This window comes from Gossypium raimondii, chromosome 7, assembly GCF_025698545.1.
Source record: "Gossypium raimondii isolate GPD5lz chromosome 7, ASM2569854v1, whole genome shotgun sequence".
In the NCBI taxonomy this organism is placed as follows: domain Eukaryota; kingdom Viridiplantae; phylum Streptophyta; class Magnoliopsida; order Malvales; family Malvaceae; genus Gossypium; species Gossypium raimondii.
This window is the reverse complement of record NC_068571.1, coordinates 42,016,112-42,035,053: the sequence shown is the minus strand read 5'-3', so window position 1 is coordinate 42,035,053 and position 18,942 is coordinate 42,016,112. Positions and strand designations below refer to the sequence as shown.

The following is an 18,942-nucleotide window of genomic DNA, read 5'->3' as shown; positions in this document are numbered from 1 at the left end:
TACTCCAAAATTCTGTTGAATAAATATGATATTTATCTCTAAAAATTAGCATTTTAATAATAAAACTTTCATGTTTATCCAATCAACTCAAGCAATTCGGTTGGGAGTCTTAGTGCCCTAGTCAACCCATGCTTCTAGTTTTGTCAAATATGTCACATTCAAGTGGATTGAACTCAACACAAACGAAACCTATTCAAGGCCCAAGTCGCTGACCCAAGTAGAGAGACATTTTTATTATAACATGACATAAAACAAGCAACAACAACTTTTCCAACAATCTCCCATTGGCATTTTTGACAAAACCATACGGCAAATGATTAGCCCACAATCCAAACAAGTCACATAGCAAGGGAATTAAAATATGTCTCTCCTTAAGAGGTAGAACCACGCTTGATCACACACTCCCCTTATCATTATGCTTGTTCATCTCATCATCAATTAAGCATGCACCAAGGTCATAAATATTCAGTAAAATCTTCATATTTTTTTAAAAAAAATCAACATCATCTCTCCCATTGACAAAGTGAAATGTAGCAACCATAACCAAGAACAAAGCATTTCATTTATTGTTACTACATTCTCTCCCTTTTTGGAAAATATGCCAAAAGTGTAACGAAAAGTGAAATCAAAATAGACAAAATCCCCAAATCAGCATCATTACTCCCCATTTACTTTATTCATCCCCTATCAACTTTCATCATGTTGTTTAGAGGGGATGAGATCGAATGCTACCTTATCAACAAGAGAAATGGTGGCTTATAGAACAACAATAGTTTTTTCCACGAAACTTAGATGGCGTTTCTTCAATCCTTGATAAATATTTAACATCGTCATCATGAGTTGGAACCTCATGTTTCATACGAGCATCAATCAAATATTGATCTTCATTACTCAAATGTGCTCTTAAGGGTGATACGGGGGTTGCGCGCGGACCAAGATCGAGTTGCCAAGTCACGGGAAACTCCTACGAAAATTCTAAACAATCAGATCTGAAACGAAACAGAAAATTAAAAAGATTAGAATTTTGAATTTCCAGATCTGAAATAAAATCCCCAAAACAGCAAAGAATCAAATTGAGAATATAAATAAGTGTTAATAAGGGCTCTTGAAACCCTAAAGGAGATTGCGATTCTGCCCAATTGAACACCAAGATAGTTTTCCCCAAATTTCGACAATCTAATTTCACCCAAAAAGAGTATGGAAGAACCCTAGAAATTGGGGATTTTGGGTTGATTCATTAAGATAGAAAAAGTGAAAACACAATAAGAACAGAAAATAAATTAGATAAAGATTCAAAGACAAGCGAAATAAAGAAAGAATTGACAAGAAGAAATTAAAAGATAAGTCCTAAGAAGCCTTGAAATCCCGAAAGATCTCACAACTCCTTCAAACGGCTTTAATCTCCCTCCAAAGAATATCAATGGCAAGAAGAAGGTGAAGATGGCTCCCACAATCAAAAGATTGTTAAAACAACTTCTAAAGAAAACTCAAGAGAGAATTCTTGGAGAAAACTCAAAGAGAATTCTACACTTAAACAAATCGATATTTTGATATAATTGAGAAGTTCTTTACAAGGTGGCCACCATGCCTTTAAATAGGCCTTATAACTAGTCCTAATCTAATTAGAAAACTAAAATAAAAAAAACTCCTAATTATTTTAATATGGAAATTCGGTCAAAGGTCTTTATTTGGGACTCTTGGACTGAATATTTACATAAAAATTTAAACTAAGTAAATAAATAAATAAATAAAAATAAAACTTTACAACTTGGGCCACTTTGACAATTTGGCCTGATTTTCAACTAAGTATGTATGGATTTCTTGATTGGGCTGGGAATTTGCTTATTGGGCCTCGCCTTCAAGAATTTGGGCTTTTGTGACTCGTATCAGAGGGTTTCGATGTCGTGAGACCCATCCTTGGTGTCGCGATATCACTAGAGTTGACCTCAATTTTCTTCACTTAAACACCTTTAGGGATATCATGACTTCTATGGCCCCGTGTCACAATACCCACTTTGAATGATGATTTCCTTGAGCTCAAGCCATTATTGACTTCCTACACCAACTCAATCATATCATTAGGTCCCCATTACGCCATTTGGCCAATTTGGGTTTCAAAATGGCATAAAACTAATAAAAACCATTTATTAATAGCAAAAGATAAAAATAAAAAAAAGTAAAGAAAAGAAACTTAAATTGCTCAAGAATAAGCTCTTTTAGTTTTATGAGGAGCCTAGTTTGATGTATCAAATTACGGGAAATCACAGAGCAACTACAATTAAATTATATTCAATTTAAATTTATTAAACATTCAAATATAAGTAAAACATGTATATAATACAATACATAATCATTTTCGGGTTTTATACGAGCTTACGAAAGCTCTATTGTTAACCCAAGGTTGAATTAGGACCAAATTGTAAATATTACAAAACTTGAGTTGACATCGCGACTTCGAGATTTCCTTGTCGCAACATGACACTCTAACTAGAGTTCGTCGTGATGTCGAGGTTGTATTGTCACCGCGAGAGCCTTAAGCTTATTCTCGTTACAACGTTGGGGATACGTCATCGCGACATATGGCCTTTGTTATCCACAACCTTCAACTTTGTACCTGAATGAACCTTACCAAAAGCTTTATCAACCTTATAACCATTAATCCTAGGTCCCAATTTAGCCATTCACCATAAAAGCAAAGCTAATATATAACGTTTAACCATTAACACATATTATAAGCATGAACATTAATAGATTCATTTGATCACAAAATATATATATACAACCTTGACTACTTGAGACATTTAACAAATGTTTCTAGGTACATGCCACAAACTAAAATGAAAACAAACTATACACATTTTGCTAAGTCGAAATTGGCGGTATGGATGTTGACTTCAATTCTCGAGGCTTTAAGGGATACCTGAACCTGTACAAAAATAAATAAATCATATGCTAACTATAACGCCTCTCGCCTGACCCTATCACTGCATCCGAGCTACAGGATACTACATTCATTACTAGAGCAACTACAGTCAAATCACAACAAAATAATCATTTGCACATGCAATTAAATGTCAAACACATTCATTTCAAGTTAAATAATCAATTTCAAGTCTTAATCGGGCTTACAAAAGCCCTTTTGTCAACCCGAGCACGGAATAGGACCAATTTGAAAAGTTACTAAAGTTTAGGACCGATGTCGTGACATCATCTATTCCACGTCATGAGGTCACTTGTAACACCCCGTTAACTAACTCGATCGTCGAGTCAAACTTACAAGGTGCCACATTCGTTGCTGAAGTAATTACGGTCAAATTTCATTCGTTTATAATCATTTTAGGTGGTGTTTGGATGGGCGGTTGGGTGCGGTGCGGTGTGTTTAATTTACTTTTTGTCTCACGCTAAAGTATCTAATCTCACCGCCAACGCTATTTTTACACTAACCGCAAGTAAATGCACTGTCCATCCAAACTATGCCTTAAACAATCAAATGTACTACTGCAAGTGTATAAAATGATTCATAATCATTTTCAGGTCTTGTATGAATTTACGTAAGCTCTTTTACTAACTCGAAATTTAAATAAAACCAAATTTGAAAATTTTGGGTTGACGTCACAATGCCAGGTATTCCTTATCATAAAGCAACTCACTATCTTGTCACGTTCCAACAACGAAGTCCATCATTGCAACGTGACTCTCTGTTTAGTGCTCGTCATGACCTTGAGCAATGGCATCACCTCCTAGAATTTTGTTTAATGTTCGTTGTAACGACAGTTACAATGAAAATGAGCAGCGTGAAAAATAAGAGCAAAAAAGAATTGACACAACCAATCTTTGTTAGCACAGTTCAGACACAACAATCCTACGTCTGTAAAACCTCACCAAATGAATGACTTTATTCAACAATCGTCTGGATCACCTATTGGCTTAAGTCTAATCTACCATTACACAAATAATAATAATAATTGCAACCCCAATATTGACCCCAATTGTTACAAATCACTCACATAAATACCTCACAATACAACCAATAAACTCTCTGAATAATACTTAAAAGAGTGGAAAAAAAAAACCCACAAGATAACACAACAAAGTTGTCGACAAAGGCACTCCAAAATTTCTCTCAATGTGTGGCACAAAATAGCCTATTTATAGGCCTCTTCAAGTGGCCAATCAACAATGTTTTGATAAGCTTTAAACTCCTATTTAAAAGCTGAAATTATCTCATTAATTATCTTGAGTATTTATCACATAAAAGTCTTCATAAAGTAGTCTTTCAACAGTTCAAAAACTCTCTTGAATAAATCTGATATTTATCTCTAAAAAGTAGCATATTAATAATAAGACTTTCATGTTTATCCAATCACCTCAAACAATTTGATAGGGAGTCTTAGCACCATAATCGACTCATGCTTTTAGTTTTGTCAAATATGCTACATTCAAGTGGATCGAACTCAGTACAAATGGAACTTATTTAAGATCCAAATTGATAATCAAGTAGAGAAATAATTTCGTTATAACAAAACATGAAACCAACTAACAACTTTTCCAACAATAAGGACATAGGATCATAAATTATGACTACAACAGGACATACTTCAGTTCAATAAATTTTTTACTCATATTTAATTAAAAAATTTATCAATAGATTTATTCACTTGAAAAAAAGAACTTTGTCATTGAAATAATTCCCACACAAACAATCATGAATCCAAGTAAACAGAATTTAGTGTCTCGATGTCGGACATAAATTTTGTGTTGCCGGCCTAAATCCTTGAGCATAGTCGAGAATTAAGCATTTTGGAGCGGAGAAAGAGAGGAAGGTTCATTGTTTGAAACCATTTATTTATATTGATTAAATGATTAAAAGTCAAATTTATTTATTTGCAAAAATTGTTGAATTCCTTATTATCATTATTATTTGTGTTAACCCAAAGTATCCAATTTATCATTTCACTCTTATAACTGTAATTTATAGTTGAGGATATAAATGAAATATTAGTACTCGTAAATTATTTAAGTTTAAATTGAAAAAGAAAAAATTGAACTCGATTTGATAATTATCTAGTTGAGTTCGAGCAGCTTGAGCTATTGATCGAATCAAATTTAAGTTTAGTAATACTTAACTCGAATAGTTCACAAACTTTATAAAACTTTTCATATTTTTATATTATTAAATTGATTATTATCTTTAATATATATTATTAATCTTAAATTTAATTATTGAGTTGGGTTGAAATAGTAATTTAATAAAATTGATAAATTCCGAATTTCGAATAGAGGTTATAAATATTCATTCTCGAATATACCCTACTCGTAACAATGGTACAGCTCAGTAACACATAACAAAACAATGGACAAAATGGGAACCGCAAAACATTAAAAATCTAGTCTTAGCCGCTTAATTGCTTCTATAAATACACCTCGAAAACTCACTCATGTCATTCATCATTGCTATTTTCGTTCCAATTTTCTGTCATTTTCATTTGGGATTTTCTCTGTTAGATTTTCTTTTTCTTTAAATTTTCATCGATGGCACAGCAGCAGGCTCAGGTGAAGTTCACGGCGGTGAAGCCACAGTTGATGGTGAAGACGCCAAAGGCAGTTGATGCAGTTAATTTCTACAAGTCCGCTTTTGGCGCCGTCGAAGCAGGCCGATCTGCTTGCTGCCCCCCGCCAACGGCCGAACAGAACCTCCCTAACATCCTCTGCGCTCAGCTTGAGCTCGCCGGCTGTTCCTTTGTCGTATATAACGACGGCTCCGCTCCGTACGATCTTCATCTCTTCCTCTCCCTTTTAAGTATTTTTATTGATGAGTATTCAATTTCATCGACGATTTATCTTAATAAAATTCTTTATTATTATTTGTGAGTTGTTTTGGTTTTTGCGGTTATTAAAATCAAACAGACAGAAAATTGAAGGGATCGGAAATCAACTCTGCCTGGAAACTGATGACGTGGAAGCCGCCATTTCCAAGGCCGTTAGCGCGGGAGCGGTTGTAGAGGGTGAGGTAACCGAAGGAGGCGGCGCGTGCTGCGGCGGTCGCGTAGGTAAGGTTAAGGATCCATACGGATATGTTTGGCTCATCTGCTCCCCCTCCAACAAATGCGCCCCAGTGGAAGCTTAAAACTGCCACGGCTCTTTTGATGTAATACTGCTGTTTGTGTGTGTTGTATGGAAATGGTTTTTGTCGTTTTCTTTTGACAGCAGTGGTTAATCGTTGGTGGCTGATGTTAAATGATAAGTCTACTTGTAATTTCTTTTCTTAAAGAACTACTTGGGTTTACTAATTTAGCATTACATCAAAGATTTAATCAAACTTGACTGCACTTATCCTGAAGTGATTAAGATATTAGTTCGGAGAAAAGTTTGAATAAATTGATTTAGAAATCAGTATACAGTAATTGATATAGATAAGAAAACAGTGAAATTGAATGATTGAATTACTTTTTTTTATTTTTTAATTATTTTAATAATTTATTTAATTGAATTCTATCCTCAGTTCTAAAAAACTTACTTTGTAATAATTTTAATTGATTTATATATTTGAAAAAGGTTTTAATACATCTGTATTAGATTTAAATCAATATTTAACACTAATATAATATTAATATGGAAGCAAGTAGATTTGTGGGTTGAGTCTTGCCAAAATTTTAGTCTTGTTTGCTAGGCCTGGGTTTAATTTGACACGAAAAAAAAGCCTACAATTTTACTCAATCCCAGTTTGAATAAAAATGTTAAAACTTAGGCTCGACTTGACCTGCTCGAATTAATTTTTTATATAAAAAATTAAAAAATATAATACATAAAAAATACTAAAAATATTAAAATAAATATTTTCCAACAAATTGAAAATAAATTTTAAAAAATATTTATACTTAAATAACACTAAGATAGGTGTAACTTAACAAACAAATGGCTCTAAAATAGTAACACAATTAACACTAAAACAAGAGTTATACAATATCCAAATAATAACAACAAAATAATAGTAACATAGTGAAATTGTAGCAAAATAGTAAGAAAACAACAAGAAAATAGCAGTTTTTTTTTGTCTTTTTGCTAATTTGGGCCGAATTGAGCTAGGGCCAAAAAAGCCTTACCCGAGGTAAAAACGGTCTTATTTTTTGTCCAAGTCCTTTTTTCGGGCTTATATTCTTATTCAAATCCTCCCACCTTTCGGATGGACTTTCAAGTCAGGTTGGATGACTTGTCCCATGAATAGATCTAGTCGAAACTAAAATATTTTGTATATGCATTGTATAATTTATAAAAATTAATATTCTTGAGATCTATAGATATCTTTTTTTAATGCCATCATTTCAATATTAAGTCTAGAAGCTTCTTTTATATTGGTTTTATAATTTATAAAAATTATTTTTTAAAATTCATAATTATTCTTCTTTATAAAGTCTTTTGAGTACTCCAATTTAAGTCTAAAACCTGATTATTTTGGTGGAGGAAAAATTTTGTGTGATAGAACATGGATGAAAGAGAAAGTGGTAGGGAATGGATTTGATAATATGGAAATATTTATTTTGATTATATTTGTGGCGACTGACGAGTCATGTAGTTTTATAAATAATAGTATAATCCCACTCATTATATCATCCATTTTGAATTCATCATCCACCGATTGGTGTTCAATTATTTATAAATTAATTTAATTTTTTTATTTTAATTCGACATTATAAGTTTTTTATGAATTACAATAACAAGGTAAAACTCAAACAATAAAAGCGACTAATGCGATTCGAACTCATACTAGTGAACATCTTTCACCATCACAATATTACATAAAATTCTGACATTATAATTTTTTTAATCTACAAATCAATTTGGAATGAGATTCATAATGTAAGAATTCCAAGACGTCCATCATGTAACAATCGACAGTAACATAGCACACATAAATGTGTGAGGGTGAAATGGTGACCAAATCTTCACGCTATTTCCACTAATTAATAGACGTTTCTCTAAACATATCACCCTCATGTTTATGCTAGATTTTTTTTTTCATTTCTATTAAAAAATTAAAAATATTTTTTATATTAAATCAAAAAGTAAATTAATTTTTTTAAAATTAATCTTTATTCATTAATAATTTGAGGTACACATGGTAGATCATGTATGATTTAACTATTCGACAATCACATCAATTCTTAATCGTAAAAATAAATAAAATTTTAATAGATATAATGTAAATAGAATTTATCTTAAAAATTCTCCAGATGCAGGTTGTTATTGTTCAAAATTTAAAACTTTTGGATCATTAGGGGTAATACAAGTTTAAGGTTGAAGTTTTTTTTTTTTTGCGTCAAAGCATTACCGAGTTTGGGTTTTAATGACTTAAAATCAAATTGTTCTAGATGACGTGATTTCAGATTAAATTTATTTCAAATTGGGATCAATTTCAGATTTGATGAGCTGGAATTGTTGCCATGTATGATTGAATCTGATTCTTCTTAGAATTGCCATGGAACTGATGAAACTAATGGCTAGTTCTAAATTCCCATCACAAAAACCAAAATATACTTTCTTTTCTCAAGCTTGAATTCAACAAAAAGGACACTTATAATGCATTCCTCCATAAAAATTCATCCATACACAACAACAAAAAATACAGAGCATTCTAATAAAACAACCATGAAAGAATCTAATAACAAAAAACTTTTAATAAGCAAAAAAAAAAAATAGAAAGCAAACAATAAAGCTCGGATTAAAATCTCTTACTCACTTTCCTTGTGGCATGAGCAAAATTTCAATCAATACATTCCTCTACTGTTATTAAGAATCGATCCAAGGGTACCCAACACAGCAAAAGCCAGCAATGGACTAACATCCAGAGTATCAAAAATGGGTGGAATTATATTCCTAAACAGATTCAAATAAGGATCACAAAGATCCCTAATAGCCGAAAGTGGTTGCCGATCCCAAGGTATATTAGGGAACCAACTAAGCAAAACCCGAACCATCAAAACCCCACTGTAAATATCGAGCCATTTAGATAAACCAGCCGCCACCACCGTCAACGGCGTGTTGAGGTATCCGCTTGGGCGGTCTTTTAAGGAAGCGAAGAAGAGAGTGCCCGTGGTGGATAGTGCGGTGGGGGTTCGGTGGATTGTTGCCACGGCGAGATTTTGGATCGTTTTGGTCAAGAGAATGGTGGCGGCGAGGGTTAGGGAGAAAAGGGTTTTGAGGGTTCGAGTTGAATCGTTGAGTGGGGACTGAGTTTGAGTTTGGGGGTTGTTGTTGCAGGGTACTGTAATGGAAGCTAATGGGGTGAATTTGGGGGTTTTGGTATTGGGGTTTGAGGGTTTAATGGGGAGAGAAAAGGGAGGTGAACTGGGTTTTGAGGTGAAGATTGGGGCATTAACGTTTCGTGGAGGAAGGTTTATTGAAGCTCGAAGAAGAAGGGTTTGGCTGAGTATCATGTTTGGGAAACTTCTTTTTTCTCGAGAAACAAACAGGAAAAAAATTTTGAAGAGAAGGTTTTAAGGTTGAGGAAGGAAAAGACTGGTTGAAAGATTGTACAGTGTTATACTGTTATCCATTTTATTATCCATGTAAAACTAAGATCAAAATTTTGTTTTGGTCCTTATACTATACTAAAAATTTTAATTTAGTCCTTCTACCGAATTATTAACACTTTTTAACTATTTTTATTAAATTTATTAGATTAAATTTCTTGACAATTATTTTTAAGAAAATAATATGCAACTTATCTGCAATTTAATAAGAATAGTTAATAGTGTTCACAATATGAACCAACTAATGGCATTATAGAATAAAAATAAATTAAATCATATCGAATTAAAATATATAAAGATTAAATGCTAAATTTAGCATGGTAGAAGGATCAAAAGCAGAATTTGATCTAAATTAACAATTTGAAGTCTTTGAGTGATTTTTTAAAATTTTTATTTTATTATTATGATATCATTTTAATTGAAATCATGTACACTTAAGTACATCATCTAACAATAAAAAGAAATATCAACATTATATCAACACAATGGAAACAATTGAAGCCTTAAGAAAGGTAAGTACATATAATAAGCTTCAATCAAATTTCCCTTTGGTCTAATTTCCATGATCATCCTCTTCAGCAATCTTAAAGGAGCAACCATCATCATCCCCAACCGAATCACCGGTCGCAATCCCATATTAAACCCTCGTCGCTTATTCCCTAGTCGTACAGTACTTCCCCTCCTTCGTCGTAGCTGCCTCCGTCCTCGGCACCACCCCATCAACATTGATGAATTTGGGAAAATTGATAGCTATGGAACCTTTCTTCATCATCCTTTATTTTTGAAAACAACAAAAAAGCTCTACCAAGTGTTTGTTAATTTGCTTCTTTGAATTCTTATATAGTGAGTGTAAAGATGGAGGAAGGTCTTGCTAATCATGATGGTCATAATGGAAGCAATTATAACATGATGTTAATGTTATTAAAGGGAGGATGGCAATAGAAAAGCTTAATAATATATGGGTGTTTTTTTTTAGCTTTATAGGGTTGTGGTGGTAATGATTAGAAGAAATGGGGTTTCCTCAAATGGGTTCAATGAAAATTAGTAGGTAAGAGGTATCAATCATCATGGAATCCAATACTTTCACTTTAAATGATTACATCTTAGCTAAATTTAAATTTAAAGTCTAATTAGATTAATTTTTAAACTGGAATAAACGTTGTTTTATTTATTTACAAAACTTAAACATAAAATTTTATTTAAAAGCTTAATATCATTTCTTATCATTAGATTTAATAGCATAAAACCTAATACTATATTCTTAATCTATGAAATTTGAACCGAAACTTTACTTAAAAACTCGATTATTTAAAATCTCTCTCAATCTTATCAACTATTATAATTAGACTTTCTCATATTCATTTCCTTTATAGTATACTAGTTTATGGCCCAATACCTTAGGTCTTAATAGCCTAAAGCCAACAAGTACTGAAAGAAAGGCCAATCTTTTATGAAATATATATTAAGCCCACAGCAGCAAATATAGAAGAGGAAACTTAGTTAATTCCGAAATTTAGACTTATTCATGAGATAAATCGCTCATTTGACTCGAATCAAGTTTGGATAAAACTTTTAATGAATTGACTTAAATTAAATTTAAATAATAAAAATATTTTATTTAAATTTAATTATAATAATATATAAACACAATATACAAGTTTGGACAACTTTAAGTCTAACCTTGAAAAATATTTTAAATTCGTGATTAGACCTGTTCATGGGTCAAGCTATCTGTTCAGCCCGAAGGCCCGCCTGAAATTTGGAAAGGTTTGGGTAAAAATATTAGGCTCGAAAAATGAGTTTGGGCAAAAAAAAATAAGCCCATTTAAAATATGGATTGGGCTCGAACTTGAACATTCAAGACCTGAGCCTGACCTGACCCGTTTTAAGTTTATAATACTTTATATTATGTTATTTTTATATATTATGTAATTTAGAACACATTAAAAAAATAAACCTATACTAAATATATAATTCTACTATAATGTAAACATTAAAATAATGTTAAGATGCAATCCTCCCTAGAGAGGTGGTTGACAGAATACAAGCTTGCAACCCTCCTGTAAGGGAGTCGGGAGTGGATCATCTCTCTTGGAAGTGGATGGCTACCGGGAAATTTTCTATGCGTGAGTCATACAAACATCTTTGTTGTCCCATCTCATCTAATCAGCTCAGGGATGATGAAGTCATTTGGAAAATAAAAATCCCTTAAAGAGTAAGAACTTTCTTATGGATGCTTGTTTGGAATAAGATTTTGACAAATGAGGAGCGCACACGAAGAGGTATGTCTTCTTTTCCTTTTTGTGAACAATGTAGTAAGTCGATTGAATCAACGATCCATGCTATGAGAGATTGTGATTTCGCTCATTTGGTGTAGAAGTCCTTATTACCTTGAAATGCTTGGAATGTTTTTTTTAACTTTCATATTGGGGAGGTGGTGAATGGTTGACCCTTTTTTCAATGGTGACTTGGTTCATTTGGAAAAATTGCAAAGCTTTCATTTTTAAAAATGCTAGAAGTAGCAGTCATGAACTCATTGCATCGGCTCTTGCTTGGACAAAGTCTTGCGGGTATAGTGCCAAGATGGATCATGTAACACCCGTAACCCTTATTCGTCGCCAGAACAAGGTTATGAAGCATTACCAAACTTTACAGAATAAATACGAATGAGGAGTAGAAGAGGTATGTCTTCTTTTCCTTTTTGTGAACAATGTGGTAAGTCGATTGAATCAACGATCCATGCTATGAGAGATTGTGATTTCGCCCATTTGGTGTAGAAGTCCTTATTACCTAGGAATGCTTGGAATGTTTTTTTCAATTTTCATATTGGGGAGGTGGTGAATGGTCGACCCTTTTTTCAATAGTGACTTAGTTCATTTGGAAAAATCGCAATGCTTTCATTTTTAAAAATGGTAGAAGTAGCAGTCATGAACTCATTGCATCGGCTCTTGTTTGGACAAAGTCTTGCGGGTATAGTGCCAAGATGGATCATGTAACACCCATAACCCTTATCCGTCGCCAAAACAGGGTTATGAAGCATTACCAGACTTTACAAAATAAATACGATCATTTTATAACATTTAATAAACATATCAGAAACCAATCATAAAGTACCCATATTGTCCTTTGAATGAGCCATCGAGGCCCAATATACACCTTAGAAGTGAACCGGGACTAAACCAGATACTCAAGAAATTTTTCCCAAAATCTCAAAAAAAAAATTTAGGAGCAGGGGACACATGTCCGTGTGTCTGGCCATGAGACACGCCCTTGTCTTAAGCCGTGTGGGCATTCGATGTGAGGCACACGGCTGTGTCCCAGCCCGTGTCCATACCTATGTAACTCATTGACTTGGGTCACACGGCCAACCACACGCCCGTGTGCTAGGCTGTGTGAAAGGTGCAAGGGTCACACGGCTAAGCCACACGCCTGTGTGCTAGGCCGTGTGTAAAAACCTGGGCATTCTGTTTCGAAATTTTAAGATGCAAGGGACACACGGCCAGACAACATGCCCATGTGCTAGGCCGTGTGTCACAGACGGCTGAGACACACGCCTGTTTCTTTGCCTGTATGGACGCAAATAGGTCATTTTATGGCCTCTTTTCTCACCCATGCTTGATTTCAACCTACACACCTCAAATTTCATACATATAGGCCATAACAAGATCTCTAAAGAAACCAATTCCTATCTTTAATATGATCATATTATCACATACATTCTAACATTCTAATTAGAACATAAAACAATTCACACATGCAACTACTTATATCAACATGTTTTACCAATTTATTCATCACTAAGCCTAGGAACTAACCATTCATTAACCACACTAATACTATACCAAACATGATAAAACCATACATATATAAGTTAACTTGAAACATAAACAAAATGTAATTCTTGACGTTTACTCAATCATTTCAATCCTTATACATGCCATATAAACCATAATATGTATTGCAAAATCTAACGGGACAAGTTGGACAGTGTGGCTCGATGTGTTGATCCGACCTCCTGACTTCTCGAAAATCTACAAAGAACATTAAACAACACAAGTAAGCTTAATGAAGCTTAGTAAGTTCGTTGGCTTTTAAACATAAATCTTACTGAATATATTATAACAATTCATTTAAGTAAATCATTCAATATACTATTCCTGCCAAATACAACTTTAATCAATGAATTCACTTATTTCAAATCGATATCAATAATAACTATAAATCTTCAGACATTAATTCCATATGTCACTTACCAACCCTTGTCAAACAGGAGAACGTCTTACGGACATGAGCACATCGTATATAGAAGCCCGAAAGTTGCACAGAAGCACATAAGTGCTAAACAGAAACCCATAAGGGTTGAACGAAAACCCATAAGGGTTAAGCTGAAGCTCAAAAGAGCTGAACGGAAACCCAATAGGGTTAAACTGAAACTCATATGAGTTAATTGAAGCTCGTGAGAGCTAAACGGAAAGTAAACACGAAAGTTGGCAACAAATGCCGAACCTCGGTTTACTTGGGTAATTTACCGTCAATTCCTCATTTGCACTAAATGACTGTACTCAATCTCGCATTCCGTTCGTTTTGAGCATTCAATTCAATTTCATAACTTTAACAATAATTTTATTTTCAACAAATGATATGAATAAATACATAATACCATTCATCAATTTAACATATAAAATTAAATTTTAACCATAATACTTACATTGGTTAAATTGTGGAATTTGTAATAGTTCAGGGACTATTTTGCTAATTTTCCCTTTTCACGAGTATCTACGGGCTCTTGATCTAAAATATAAAATTATTCATTCATTAGCATATATTTCAATTCTAATTCACTTCACAATTAATTCCCTTTAATTTTTGAAATTACACAATTACCCCAACTTTTACAGTTTTTGCAATTTAGTCCCTCGCCAATTAGCCTATCAAATGAGCTAATTTTTCTCAATTTAAAATTTATCTAAATGTTCTAAACTATTATACAACCTTTGATCAATAGAATTTTAGTATCAAACCCTAATATTTAATCTTTCACAATTTGGTCCTAAAATCAATTTCTATTGAAATCACTTGATAAAATCATCATATAATAAAATTAGAGCTCTAAATCCATGTTAATTCATCACAAACATCCAGAAATTATCAATGGTAACTTTCAAAATTACCCATAAAATCAAAAACTAATGAAATAGATAATTGGATCTAATCGTAAAAGTCTCAAAATCATAAAAATTTCAAGAAAAAGGCAAGAATTGAACTCACATGAAGTAGAAATATGAAAAACCAGCTTTAAGAGCTCTCTATGGTTGTTTTTGGCTGAAGATTGATGAAGAAATGTCTAGAAATTCAATTTGGTCTTTGTTTTAATTTTTACCTTAATTTCCCAAATGACTATTTTGCCCCTAAATTACCTAATTTCAAGATTTTTCTCTGCTTATTCCACCCAAGCCTTCTAATAGGTGTCTAATTGCCTTTTTGGTCCTCCCTTATTTACCACTTAAGCTATTTAATCATTATTTCTTTAATTAGCAAGTTTACCTTTTTCAATTTAGTCCTTTTTACTTAATTAACTATCAAAACGTTAAAATTTTCTAAAAAAACTTTAATACTAACTTAATGACACTCTGTAAATATTTATAAAAATATTTACTGTTCGGTTTATTGAAATCGAGGTCTCAATACCTCATTTTCGAAACCACTTAACTTAATACTTTCTTCTAAAACACAAATCATTATTTCAAAAGTCTTCCTAAAATCACGTTTAACTTGTAAATACTAAATAATAAAACTTTCAGATTCACTCGTCGGATTTAGTGGTCTCGAACCACTGTTTCCGACACCACTGAAATTTGAGTTGTTACAGATCATTTGGCTTGCTCTTCTAAAACTGAACAAAGATGGCAGCATCCCGATTCAGGTTGGTTCAAGATTAACGTTGATGGTTCTGTATAAAAAAAAACACCAAAGCAGCGATTGGAGGAGCTGTGCAAAACTCAGATAGGGAGTGGTTGATGGGTTTTAACATGGTAACAGAGATGGATGAGATATTCAAGATTGAAGCACAAACAATTGTTGAAGGGATGAAACTGGCTTGGTTGAAGGGTTATAAACAGGTTGAGATTAATTGTGATAATGTAATGCTTATAGATACTATCCATAATGGGTTCGCATCAATTAGTAACATTGTAGAAGTCTGGTTAATTCATGAAATGTGTAATAAGGATTGAAAAGTGAAGTTTAGGCATGTCTTGCGAGGAAGCAACAAGGAAGTTGATTGTTTGGCAAAGGCGGCAATAGGAAAGCTAAACCAAGTAATTTTTTTTCCAGTTCCACCACAGTAGCTACTAGAAGAGGATACTCATGATTCCTTATTTCCTTATATAAAGGAACCATTGTTTCTATTCATTCCTAGCTAATAGGAGTGTTATTTTTCTCTACAATAAAAAAATTGTTAAGATAACTATATAAAAATTTTCAATAAATAAAAAATGTATAAAATTATTAATATTAAAATAATATAATATAAATACTTTTTTAGAAAAATTAAAAAATAATATGGGCAGACCTAAAATGAGCTTCGGTTAGTCTTTTGTAAATATGGATGGGTTTAGGTAAAATTTTATGCCTAGATTTCGAGTTGAGTAAGTATAAAGTATGTTAATATCATACTTAGACCCAACCCGAACCTAATCCAACCCGGCCCATGAGTACCTTTAATCACAACCCAATACAGTGGGTAAATCAATGTATTCCAAGCAAACTTCATAATAAAGATTATCAATATTTTGCCCTATAGAAGATTCATTGCTGGTTTCAATTCTTTGACCAAATCTATCACTATTTACAACTTTAAGCATCCGGTTAACATATAAATTTATCATTAATCGAATATATTTGTACGTTACCCTGTGTAACCAAGAAACAGTCTACTTTAATCGTTTCTTATAAATTATCTCTCACAAGGATTGGATTCGAAAACAGTGACAAAAGAAATCAATATAGGAATAAATACCAAACATGCCTACCCACACTACTACCAGTCCCCCATGCAAAAGTAACCCCAAAACCCTGAAGAATCAACCAACAAAGTAAACATCACAAACATATTATTAAAACCATGGGTGTTTCACCATCATCAACCACACATCTCCGCAGTGCTGTCGTCGTTGGTGCCGTAGTTCTTCGAGGCCCGATACTTGATAGCATTAAGTTCAACTTTACGCAAAGCAGCTTTCCCCAAATCAATGCCACAAATATCAGATAGCCTAACGAGGTAAAGTAGCACATCGGAAAGCTCTTCACCGAGGTGAACTTTTTCATCTTCTTTCCAATCGGGCAACCCTTTAGGAACCTCACCTTTCCATTGAAATATCTCAGAGAGTTCCCCTACTTCACCTACCTATATCAATATATAATCAATATTTCAAATATTCAATAATAATAGAAAAAAAAAAGACATAAAAAGCTATATATATTCATTAACATCATCTGTTTGAGGTATCATCTGCTGAACTAGCCCTTGAAGGGTGGAAGTATTGTGCCTGGGATGCTTATATGTTCAGTTTTAGCCTCGGGTAAAAGGATTCACAGAGTTTGACAAGAGCACCTAGTCCACCAAGTAAATGTTTAGCATTTGACTTTGGTGGGGTTCGAATCCATGCCCTTAACACATGTCTTAGTAGGTAAGAACACTACCACTTGATTAAAGAAGTTTGCCAAACTCCATGAACCCTTTTTTGTTCTCCTCAAAGTAGGGAGACAAAAATCTAAGGCTAAATACTCCGAAAACAATACTTTCGTTGAAGGTACAAGACTGACCAGAGAGCGACCTCCCCCAACAGATTTCAATAAAGGAGAATCATGTGTTAGCGTAAGTTACCATGGCCAAAAGGAGGTTTCTGGGGCTATGGAACTGATCCCAGTTCCTTTCTTTGGCAAAATCAGCCATTTTTTGCTTAAGGAGATGGAGGCTCACACTTTGATCATCACCTTCTTGTTGAACACCAGTCATCTTTAGAAGAACACTGAAAGCTGGATTTAGATTAAGAGAAATTTTGTTTACACACATATGTATATGTGTGTATATATATATGTAAAGAGAGGGAGGGGGAGGCTAAGAATGAATTACTCGATGCTGCTTATGTTTGGCCAAATTAATAGATAAAATAGAAAATGTAGACATACCATAAGATTCCATCCCATTTAGGTATGTAATCCAAATAATTAAATTCCTTTCCTAATCTATGATTCTTTAGAAGGTAATTACAGATGAGTGACAGGTGAAATTAGGCTATAGGGTGTAATTTAGTCGAGCTGAATTCGAATACTGTTAAGCTGTATATTCAATTTAAATTAGATCGGACAATTATTTTTAAGTTCGAACTCAACTCGAGAAATATTCAAGTTATACAAGCTTAAGGTTGATTAAATTTGTTTATCAATTTTTATACTCAAGCTTGAATTCGAGCTTGATAATTTAACTTAAGGTTAATAAAATGAATTAAGGGTAATAATGAAATTTAATAATATAAAATGATGAAAAGTTCGAAAAGGCTTGCGGATTGTTCGAGTCGAGTATTATTAAGCTTGAATTTGGCTTGACCGATAGCTCAATCTCAAGCTCAGCTCGATAATGACCAAATAGAATTCAAAATTTCTTCGGATTGAACTCAAGTAGCTTACAAGCACTAGTGTCTCATTTGCACCCTTACTTTTGCATTGTTGATGAAGGTTTTGGGACTTTAAGTGCCTAAGATCGAGTTCTACCATTCAAAAAATATGTGTGAATTAATGAGTTAAAGATTGATTTTGATTATTATTGTTATGACTTGTAACTAAAAATCATATTTTATTATAAATTTTAAGAGATAGAATAAATAAGAAAAAGAAAAGATGATTTTTTTTCAAAGTTAGAATCACAACTATATTAATGCAAGAATGAGGGTATAATTATTGCCAAAATCAAGCAGTTAAAATAATTTTGGTGACTTTCTCGATTGTATTAAATGTTGAATTGGAGATACAATTTTAAGATGTTTTGTATTATCTGAACTAATATTTAACACGACAAATTGAAAAGGAGAACATAAATAGTTGCGTAGTTAAACAGGTAAAATTATTGTGAAAGTTTTATATTAAGAATTAGATTTTATTTTATTTTAGTTACTTAATATATTAAAGAGCAAATCGATCATTTTATTAAAATTTTCATTCATTTCTACTATTAAAAATTGATGTAGTGACGGACTAATCAAAGAGATACATGTGGCGTGCCACATATACCTCATTATGATGTATATAGACCAGTTTTTATAGTAAAATGAATGAAATTTTAATAAAAATATCTGGACTAATTCGTCTATTTTTAGTAAAAAAGCTAAAATACAGTTTGACTCCTAATATCAAG

General features: G+C 32.9%; 3 protein-coding genes across 3 annotated transcripts; 1 reads left to right on the top strand and 2 right to left on the bottom strand.

The window, feature by feature from the left end:
- Positions 1-5,441: 5,441 nt before the first annotated feature.
- On the top strand, positions 5,442-6,290 carry LOC105790533 (uncharacterized protein At5g48480). Its single transcript, XM_012618187.2, has 2 exons — positions 5,442-5,768; positions 5,908-6,290. Exons 1-2 carry the CDS (start codon positions 5,533-5,535, stop codon positions 6,125-6,127), a joined length of 456 nt encoding a protein of 151 aa, XP_012473641.1. The 5' UTR covers positions 5,442-5,532; the 3' UTR covers positions 6,128-6,290.
- A 2,265-nt stretch (positions 6,291-8,555) lies between these two features.
- LOC105790571 (ylmG homolog protein 1-2, chloroplastic) lies at positions 8,556-9,527 on the bottom strand. The gene has a single exon (XM_012618245.2). The coding sequence runs from the start codon at positions 9,432-9,434 to the stop codon at positions 8,766-8,768; it is 669 nt and encodes a 222-aa protein (XP_012473699.1). The 5' UTR covers positions 9,435-9,527; the 3' UTR covers positions 8,556-8,765.
- A 6,721-nt stretch (positions 9,528-16,248) lies between these two features.
- Positions 16,249-17,667, bottom strand: LOC105790578 (uncharacterized). The gene is made up of 2 exons (XM_012618253.2): positions 17,416-17,667; positions 16,249-16,935 (listed from the first exon to the last, which is right to left on the bottom strand). Exons 1-2 carry the CDS (start codon positions 17,602-17,604, stop codon positions 16,672-16,674), a joined length of 453 nt encoding a protein of 150 aa, XP_012473707.1. The 5' UTR covers positions 17,605-17,667; the 3' UTR covers positions 16,249-16,671.
- Positions 17,668-18,942: the final 1,275 nt, after the last annotated feature.

Bases quoted from the DNA above. Each gene is read 5' to 3' on its own strand.
- LOC105790578 (XM_012618253.2), bottom strand. From the start codon at position 17,604: ATGTGTGTAAACAAAATTTCTCTTAATCTAAATCCAGCTTTCAGTGTT. The intron at 16,936-17,415 runs GTAACTTACGCT...ATATTGATATAG, and splicing joins GAAACCTCCTTTTGGCCATG to GTAGGTGAAGTAGGGGAACT.
- LOC105790571 (XM_012618245.2), bottom strand. From the start codon at position 9,434: ATGATACTCAGCCAAACCCTTCTTCTTCGAGCTTCAATAAACCTTCCT.
- LOC105790533 (XM_012618187.2), top strand. From the start codon at position 5,533: ATGGCACAGCAGCAGGCTCAGGTGAAGTTCACGGCGGTGAAGCCACAG. The intron at 5,769-5,907 runs GTACGATCTTCA...AAAATCAAACAG, and splicing joins TATAACGACGGCTCCGCTCC to ACAGAAAATTGAAGGGATCG.